Source organism: Nannobrachium achirus, assembly GCF_963921795.1.
Source record: "Nannobrachium achirus genome assembly, chromosome: 14".
Taxonomy (NCBI): domain Eukaryota; kingdom Metazoa; phylum Chordata; class Actinopteri; order Myctophiformes; family Myctophidae; genus Nannobrachium; species Nannobrachium achirus.
Window position 1 is genome coordinate 19,180,261 of NC_137821.1, and position 9,751 is coordinate 19,190,011.

At 43.3% G+C, this 9,751-nt stretch overlaps 2 protein-coding genes across 2 annotated transcripts; both read right to left on the reverse strand.

Moving 5' to 3' along the window:
• Positions 1 to 103: 103 nt before the first annotated feature.
• grpel1 (GrpE-like 1, mitochondrial) lies at positions 104 to 4,560 on the reverse strand. The gene is made up of 4 exons (XM_080742139.1): positions 4,464 to 4,560; positions 2,890 to 3,052; positions 1,836 to 1,917; positions 104 to 1,379 (listed from the first exon to the last, which is right to left on the reverse strand). Exons 1-4 carry the CDS (start codon positions 4,529 to 4,531, stop codon positions 1,033 to 1,035), a joined length of 660 nt encoding a protein of 219 aa, XP_080598265.1. The 5' UTR covers positions 4,532 to 4,560; the 3' UTR covers positions 104 to 1,032.
• A 2,555-nt stretch (positions 4,561 to 7,115) lies between these two features.
• Positions 7,116 to 8,123, reverse strand: LOC308297873 (beta-galactoside alpha-2,6-sialyltransferase 2-like; the record flags this gene model as incomplete). The annotated part of the gene is made up of 1 exon (XM_080741439.1): positions 7,116 to 8,123. One exon carries the CDS (start codon positions 8,121 to 8,123, stop codon positions 7,116 to 7,118), a length of 1,008 nt encoding a protein of 335 aa, XP_080597565.1.
• Positions 8,124 to 9,751: the final 1,628 nt, after the last annotated feature.

Here is a 9,751-nt window from a genome sequence, read left to right on the forward strand (position 1 = left end):
TCATATGCACTTTGAGAAACCCTGCTGTATCGTATGTGGGACATTTGTAGAAAACATATAAAGCAACAGTTGATAATTACAAAAGGAAAATGTTTAATGTACTCACGTGAGATGCTTAATACAGATTTCAGCAGATTAAATTACCAAACCAACCAACTTGTCAAGTGTATACAGTAATATTTATGGACAGTCATCAATCGACATAAATCAGACAGGTGGATTAAATTACTGTGATGCTGGTGGTAAAGCCTGGATGATTTATATTTAAGTTGTGCACCGGTGGATGCCCCACAAAGGATGAAGCCAAAACTGTCCAACAACCAAAATCTAGCAACACACTGCCAAGGTGGAATGCTAAGATCAGGTTACAGTCATCCATGTCTAAAAATATTGGGGAAAACCACATTGGTAGAGACAAATCTGCTCTTCAGTTGCCACCACAGAGGAAATGATTATGAGACTATTGATGTTCAAATAGACATTCTGGATTTTAGAATGCTCATAAATCAAACAGACTGGTGAGCAAGGTCTCCGAGATGCAATGAAACAGACCACTTTAAGTGTAATAATACTCCATAGTTCTACAGCGTCGCTTGCCAAAAGAATTATTGATCTACAGTTGTTTTTGGTAAGTGACACCACGGTTTTGCTGCTTGTACCTGTACGAGTGAATAGTCGAGAATCAATTATGATCTCGCATTAAATAAGAAAATAATTATAATATACTATGACGGGACAAGATCGAGACAAAGACGGCAATCTGACTGATTACTGGGATTTATGACATAAAAATGGGACTGATTTCTATGCCGTCGCAAGTGTTACAGGTCTGCTAAAACACCAGTGAACCAGGCTAGCTGTTGTCAAGATGCAAAGATCAGTCCAGTTGGATTCCCCGCCTTTGAGGCAAACAAGGTGGTGGTGTTCTGGGGGGGGCGTAGGTGGGAGAAGAGAGGGTGGCGCCTTGACCAGTCTATTGTGCCTGCAATACCACCCTGCCCCCCATAAAATAAAAAAGAAACTATCATATCCTCAGGGGGCTTTTACTACACCGACAAGGGCCGGCCGGAGCGTGCGGCCGTGCAGCTTGTAGCCCACCTTGGTCACTAAGGCGACCGTGCCGGGCTCCTTGCCCGGCACCGGCGAGTGGAACAGAGCCTCGTGCTCGTAGGGGTCGAACTTCTGGCCGTCGGGGTTGAGCTTGACCAGGCCGTGCTTGGTGAACACCTTCTGGATCTGCACCTCGGTCATCACCAGGCCGTCAAACAGGTCCTTCAGGTGGGGGTTCTGGGTGTTCACCTCCTCCTTGGGCACGCTTTCCGTGGCCTTCTCCAGGATGTCGGCCACCTCCAGCAGGTCTTTGCAGAAGCCCTGGATCCCTAATAGGGATGGGACGATAATCGTTATTATCGTTTATCTTGATAAAAAGAAAAACGCTCACAATAATCGTATCACAGATATTATTATATATCGTGAAATTGTCCTCCGTCAATATGCTGGGATCAATTCACCTTTGATCCACTTAAACACTCTACAAATGCTAAAACACACCTGTAAACTTGAACTTTGTTTTTCACTCCACCGAATGTCTTTGCCAAAAAATAGCTGATCTCAAATGTTCTGCCCCAGAATATCGATGCAGGGGTTTAAGTGGTTGATAAATCGCGATATCGTAAATCGCGATTATTTTGGTGACAATAATCTTGACATGACATTTTCGTATTGTCTATGTCTATTTTGTTATCTCTAATCCCTAATGGGTTTGGGGATTGAGTGGTAATGTTACGCCGTTTGTTCTGACTGATGTTTTTTGTGAAGATTATTTTTTTTCTTACCATATAGCTTGGCATCATCCACCATCTTCTTATTCCTCGCCCGGAGGTTCTCCATGTCTGCTAAGGCCCTCTTATATTTTTCCTAGTAACAGAAGTATGGAAAAGATCAGAACATACTTTCAAAATATACAGTACAGTACAATGATACAGCACTAACTTGTACAAAATCAATATATATTTACACAATGGCCAAAGGCCAATCCATCTAAAGCAGGGTTTGTACTGTATGTATGTATAACTATATGTATGTATGTATGTATGTATCTATGTATGTATGTATGTATGTATGCATGTATGCATGTCCCTACAACAGTAGAACAATTATCAGTGGGAAGAAATGCTTATGACATATGAATGTAAAACCAATTTCTTCAGTGAATACAACAGAATGGTTCTTTTCAAGCAATGTAATATTTAATAGTGTATCTATAAAGAACACTGTTTCTATTTGGCCATAGGAGACATAGACCATCCCAATTTACAACATAGGCATTTAAGAGATTCGGCGGTTAATGGTAACAGAGTGCAAAGAAAATACAGTGGTACAGATGTAGCAGTAGGATTTAAGCTGTGTTAAACATGAGACTGAGAGTGTGTATGTGTACATGTGTGGAGGGGTGCTTCAATGACAAAGGTATAGGAAGGAATCACTGTATTAAGGTCATATTTTAATGTTAAATAGCTCTATATTTGGATGGTACTCATAGCTATGGAATGTTTGTTCAGTGACAGTTATCCTTGTCACTCTAGCTCTTTTAGTAAACAGAAAATACATTTTTAGGTGGTCAGGATAACAATTTCAACTAATCATGAGAGAAAACTCAAGTAAGCAAGTGAAGTTAGAAGCCAAAAATATTAGCAGAATTTGTTGGCACCAGAACACTACACGCTGATGAATGGGCACCCTCTCCTGATAGGCTGAAATTTGTCTGGAGAAACAGGGAGACTTCTGTTACTGAACAAACACTCTACATAGCAACGATTACCATCCGAATATAAAGCTTAACCTTTTAAACACGACCCCCTTAATATTTCGCTGGTGAGCCGCCCTCACCATGACCTCCTTGACTTGCTCTTCTAGCTGGCTCTTCTCCTCCATGTGAGCCTTCTCGGCTGCGCTCTGCTCCGACTTGTTGTCAGCGCCTTCCTCCTCCCCAGACTGCTGGCCATCCTTCTTCTGGGCAGCTGTACACAGCAGCCTGGGACATGCCCTGGAACTAATGGAGAACACCAGGAACCAAGGTCAGGAGCAACAACAACAAGGTTAATGAATGGGTTTCAGACTGAAAACCAAGTCTTGAATGTTTGAATGCCCTGGTAATTTGAGGGCATTCAAACTCACTGATTGATTGATTGAATATTTTATTAGCAGTTCACATAGGCAAAGCACAAGACATTACATTCAGATACAAGGTCTACTAGTAGGATAGGATGTAAACCCAAGAAAGCACTATGGCTTGTTTGCATTGGGGTCCTTTGTACTCAATTCATTATCTGATACTTAGGTTTGAATGCCCTGATCATTTGAGGGCATTTGAAGTATCAGACAATCAAATAGTAACATGGATACTAGTTGTTCAAGAATGCTAAGTTATATAACTTTATCAATGCTACAGCCAGCACTTGACATTATGTGAGGGTGGTAGGTAGCTAACATCATTAAAAACATAACTCTACGTGACGAATACAACAGGATCGCTATACGGACCAATAACAGCAGCATTCTTTAATGTCACATTGTGTCATCAGCCCCCCTTGCAATGACATGCTGCTAGCCCGTTAGCCACTATAAGCTAGCCCCCAGCCCACAAAACCCCATTTCTGACATGTTGAAAAGCACGTCTTGTCACATGGGATTGGCGTCAATAAATCATACAAACGGTTTATGACAGTGAAGCGAATTACACGTTTATTATTACAATTAATCAATTGTGTTCTCAACTAAAGACCATGGTAGCTCAAGGTCCATTATGTCTTTAGAATGAGTTCTCCTTAACGCTATGTCAGTGATGATCCGGTGCGCCAGCAGGAAAGGCTGCTCAGCATCTCGTCTGTACTCTGTAGTCAAAATAGAAAATACAATTTCGCTACTCACCAAAACAAAGATGGCTTTAGGGAGTTGAAAGCCTTCTTTCCTTAGTGGGAACACTCTGAGCCCCGCACCTCACGTCTAAAATACACTTTTTAGGAAGAAAAGAACATATTTCACCGGAAGGCAAAATCTGGTCAATGGCATGTTCTATGGACATGATCTGTAGAGGGCGCTGTGGAGTAGCTAAAACTTCCGGTGAAATATTTTCTTTGCTGGTCAAAAAGTGTATTTCAGACGTGAGTTGGGGGCTCCGAGTGTTCCCACTAAGGACAGTAGGCTTTCAAGATTTTAGAACCGTCTTTGTTTTGGTGAGTAGCGAAAGTGTATTTTTTATTTTTTACTACAGACGAGAGGCTGAGCAGCCTGGGCTAGGGGCTACCGCGGCTCTGCGCGTAAGGTCAACGCTATGGACCTGAGCTAATCGATGCTACTACTAGTGTCTTCAGCAATGACAGCAAGCTCACAGCGTTAGCATTCATCTAAAAACGCGTGACGAGCACATTTGGAGCAACACGATCGCTTGTGTTTGTCCTTACCGTAGTAGTGAATGTGAGGCTACAACAGAGTAGCTCTGCCTGACTGCTCGTACACACCAGCTCGCCATTTTCACAGTACACTACACACAGCACAACACACACACACGCCGATGGGACGCACCAGAGCCCTAGAATGGAGAGTTGCGTCACTCCCGTTCACTTCATGGGGCCAGGTCTTCTACGCACACATCTATTGGCGTATAGTGACAAACGGCGAACCGGAAGTTTACAAAATGCATTGAAGTCTATGAGGTGTAAAGTGACAATGAACCACGTGACCAGCGCTGTTTCTGACCCCGCGGTGACACCACTCTCTGATTATACTGCTCTGGGACGCACTAACCTGCTGGGCTGCAGCGTGCGGGCTCTGACCAATCCGCAGCGGGTACGAGAGACTCCCTAGTCAATTCACCCAATCAACGTTTAGAGTAGAGAATGACGCGTATTTCTTTGACGGTTTGGTTGAGATGGAGTTAAAAGGTGAACACTTGGCACGTGATCAAGGACAGTTTTTGGTAATGGGTAATGTTGCATCACAGCTGTATGGTTAATATGGGTTAATTGTTCCGTGGAGGTCGGTGATGGAGATTATGAATTTCTTGCAGATTTATTTTGCCCTACAAAAAGCCCAAGTGCAGTAACTACGAATAAAAGATTAACTGATGAATGGGTTTGATATAAAAACTGGCAGGCGCCAGTGAAGCAAGTACCTATATAAGTGGCAAGTAATGACTATGAACCAACACAAGAGATGTGTGTGTCTTACTCTTAATTAAAGGACAACTAAGACAACTCTGCCCTAAACAACATCTACGCTAATTTTCCTTCTTATATTGATCCAAAATACTACCATACTGTCCATGGGGTCTAGTGTGTGCCAGTGGAGCATTGTATTTTGGGTCAAACACAGGTGTTTCAATTGTTTGATTGGCATAGTCATATAACTAATACTATTACTCAGTCAGAACACCTGTGTAAAAGGCTGTGTTTGACCCAAAATATGGCCACTCTAGGACTACAATTGGCAGACCCTATTAGGCAGAAATGCCTCTGTTGTCCAGTTTTCCCAGCAGAACCCAGCTCTCATATAGAGTGGAGCCTATAAGCCTATCGCTTTTACACTATTTAGTTTTTTCATGAATGTGTTATTAGTTGTCTTGGTTGGTTGTCCTACACAAGCCACCACAATCTCATAAGACGATGGCTTGATTGGGATAACCAAGGCATGGATGTAATGACAACTAGTAACACATTCACTTTTGACCGCAAATAAAGTGTAAAATCCATAGGCTTATAGTAGTCGGAGGCCTTAGGGTTTTTTCGTGCTAATCAGTCTAAAAGCGCCAAATCTTGCACAGAGTCGGTGACCTTCAGGGTCGCCACAGCGGCCAAATCAAGTTGGGCTCCCATCGACTTTCTATCCACGAGTTTCCAACGCCCCATGCATTGCGCAGACGCTGTACCGAGCTTCCGGTGCCGCAGCCGAGTGTGATTTACAAGCTCACAACAGGCTGCATCTGCGACGCGACGTGAGCTTGTATGTCTGCTGTCAAACCGGAAGTGTGGCGCAAACAGGTCCAAATAATCTCCAGTAAACTCCCGCGGAAAATACAGGAGGAAAATACCCAGAAAAACCAAAAAAAAAAATTTTTTCTGGGTATTTAAGTGGGATGTGAGGGATCTAACTAGGGGTTTGTCATGATGCTGAATCCATTGCAAGCATTTGTTTTGCACAAAAAACATTCCTTGGGCTGTAAATGGCCTCAGAAAACGCCACAGCCCCACAAAACACCCACAAAACTGTGAAAAGTGATGACTCATCATTTTTCATCACTAAACCATCGTTTTCTGGGGCCATTTATAGCTCAAGGATTTGTTTTTTGCAAAACAAATGATTGCAATGGATTCAGCATCATGACAAACACCTAGTTAGACCCCTAAGTTTTTCTGGGTATTTTCCTCCTGCATAGAAAGTCGATGGGAGCCCAACTTGATTTGGCTGCTGTGGCGACCCCGAAGGTTGCCGACTCGGGCGCCCTAGCTAAATCATTAGAGCATGCCCTGGGCTACATCTGTGCAAAACTTGGCGCTTTTAGACTGATTAGCACGAAATTACCATTCTATCTCCCTAAGGCCTCCGACTATTAGGCTCCACTCTATGCTATGAGAGCTGCTGGGTTCTGCTGGGGAAACTGGAAAACAGGGTATTTCTACCTAATAGACCCCATGGACAGTACTTTTGGTTCAATATAAGAAGTAAAATGAGCCTAGATGTTATTTAGGGCGGAGTTGTCCTTTATGATGAGCTTTTTATATAATGCCGCATTGAATTATCTATAGAATTATGGTTGAAGGACTGAATGCAATGATCCCAGATGTGTTTATTCAGAAATATCCTTTATCAGTAGCCCATATTGGGTCAGTTACCACATTAGTAACAGTGTGTATCGTGTAGTAAAGTACATTTTGATGTCAACACTAACTCAATTACATTTTGAATTCTGGACTTGTAACAGAGTATTTCTATATTGCAGTATTGAGTATACTTTTATCACATGTGAGTACTTTTTCCACCACTGGTTCTGGCGTCCCTTTATGTTACTGTCCCTGAGATTTGTTTCTACCTGAAGCAGTGCAACAGTATTTCGTATCTCATATGTCACAGTTGACTGCGCTGAATCCAGGAAGTGTCGCCCTGCCTCTTCTGAGGTCAGTCTCAGAGCCTGCATTGATTTGCCGGATCAACCCCTTCTCAAATTCGAGTGGGTGCCACGCGTACACTCCGCCCAGTGAGCAGACAATGTCGTAGAAATCCTCAAAGTAGTGGCACAGTGCCGTCTGCCTCGTGGAGGGAATGTACTCGTACACGTGCACTTCATCGCACAGCGCCATCATCACAAGGATGCCCATGAAGCCAGAGCTGGGCGGGTTGGGCTTAATCTTCTCCTGCGTGTTTCCCTGAATTACCTGCCAGAGCTGCCTGACGTAGCTGGGGTGAAGCACATAGAAGGGCTGACCAGGGTCCAGCCTGCGGCGCTCTACATACGGGCTGAACACTTTTCCATGGGCGTACCACTTGGTCAGGTTGAAGTCATAAGGGGATTTTTCCCAGGTCACCAGGGTGACGTTGTTGTAGAGAGAGCTGGTGTTGAATCGAAATTTAGGATTAGACTGAATCTGTTCGTTGATTAGGCGAAAAGTTGTTCTGGTTCCCACGTCTTTCTCGTAACCCCCTGTTGGTGCGTGATTGAACCGCATAACCGCTTCATGGGAATCAATCTCCTTGCCTAGTCCTGAGTGCAGCATGGCCCCGGCCGAGGCCACCACAGCACAGGACTTGAAGCTGCTTTGGTTCTCCTGCCGTCTGTGGAGCTGCTCCAGAGGAACGGAGGGCACCAGACGGGACCAGCCCAGCGAGGAGAAAGGCTGCTCCGATCCGTCCACCGTCTTCAGCCTGGCCCGGGTCTTCAGTTCACACAGTAGCTCCTTTGGGCTCTTGGCAAGCCTGCAAACTCCTTTGATTTCTACATGGTGCTGTTCCACTTTTGAGGGCACAGCAGCCACACATGCTTTAGGTAAATGGAGAATCCAAGACCGTATTCCCGCAAGGAGAGTCCAAGCCACGATCACCGCCAGCATCAGCCTATAAGACTGCCTCATACTGAACTCCTGCTGTAGCACACCCAGCCCAATGATGCGGTCACACTTTTAGGTACAGTTAGTACAATGGGATTTCATTCCACAACGTAAAAGCTGCAAAGTCAACAAAGTAGAACCACATTAAACACTTAATAAATAAACACTAAAACAGACAACAGAAATGAATAGAATAATAGCACACAAAAAAAAAGAGAATATACGTACCTTGTAACCTTTTCGGCAGGGGTTACACCTTTTTTGCTAACCTTTCCTTTAAATTCTATATTAGTTTCCTTTTGTTGCTTACTGCTGCAAACATTTGTGTCCCTCTTTATACAGCAATAAACAATATAAAATCCAAGTCCCAGGAATAATTGCAGTGCCACACATGCAACCTCTTTCACTTCCCAAAGCATAATGTCCTTAAAGCAGCACTATGTAACTGTCCTCTTCTATCCCGGATTTGATCCCGGTTTCCTGCGCAAGTGCAGATTTTTTACTTCTTTTTCACCATTGAGCTAACAGAGCCGGTAACCGGTGATAGCTAAGGAATTAAACCTTTAAATTACAAACATTATTTAAAAAGGAAAAGACGCAAGGCCAGATATCAGGAGGTTAAAAAGTGTTCCTTCCATAGTTTATTCAAAGAAGTTCTGACTCCCCAGCCAGCATTCTTAGGCTACAAGTCCCTCCCCAAGGGAGTAATAACCCACCTCAGGACAAAAGAGATTCACATCAAGATAACAGGTCCTGTCAGACCTATCTATGTAAACACCCCCCACATCCTAAATACCTTAACTCAGTTGCTACTTAATGAAGGTTTTTGGACTAAAGTTAACAGGTAGTTTTCAACATATAAATCATCAACTTGATCAACATGCAAATGATTAAAAGAGAAACACACTATAAAAATCCTTTTATCAACCGGTAGAGTCGTTGTATTTGTTTTACTGATAATAAGGTTATAAATAACTGTAGGATTATGCATATCTTTCTGAGGTTAAGATTAGGAATAGGGTTAGGTTTTGGCAGCGTTTTACTGGTAATTGTTAGGAATAAGGTTAGGTTTAAACCTTTAGGCATAGTTTACAGAGGTATATAAGGATATTAAGGATCTCAACTCAAAGGAAAATAACAAATAAGCCTTGCCTTACCCCAGTTTCCGTTTCCTTTTACCAGTGAAAACTGTACTGTCATGAAACTGTAGGTTTTCCTATCCAAAACCTCTAATAAATACCTCAGTCAATCAATCAAAAGGCATAAACCATCAGCCCAGGCGAGTTTCTTTCCCGCGACTCTTCTGGTATTCATAGAGCCTGACTGCTTGCTCAGTGGATAATTGAATATGTCAGATCCTGCGTTTAGGTGAGACATGATAAATGGTAAATGGTGCATTTATATAGCGCTTTTATCCAAGGTGCTTTACATAGATTGTACATTACATTCACCCATTCACACACACATTCATACACCGGTGGCGGAGGAAACCATGCAAGGCACCAACCTGCTCACCGGGAGCAATTAGGGGTTCAGAGTCTTGCTCAAGGACTCTTCGACATTAACTCAGGGGGAGCCCGGATTCGAACTGGGAACCTTTCGGGAACCCTTCGTGCTCTAATAACGGTTTCTCTACCCCTGAGCTATGCCGC

What these genes read in the sequence shown, in the direction of transcription:
- grpel1 (XM_080742139.1), bottom strand. Translation starts at nt 4,531, where the DNA reads ATGGCGAGCTGGTGTGTACGAGCAGTCAGGCAGAGCTACTCTGTTGTA. An exon ending in GCCTCACATTCACTACTACG is followed by an intron (nt 3,053 to 4,463) that starts GTAAGGACAAAC and finishes GTTCTCCATTAG; the next exon opens with TTCCAGGGCATGTCCCAGGC. An exon ending in GGATGATGCCAAGCTATATG is followed by an intron (nt 1,380 to 1,835) that starts GTAAGAAAAAAA and finishes CATCCCTATTAG; the next exon opens with GGATCCAGGGCTTCTGCAAA.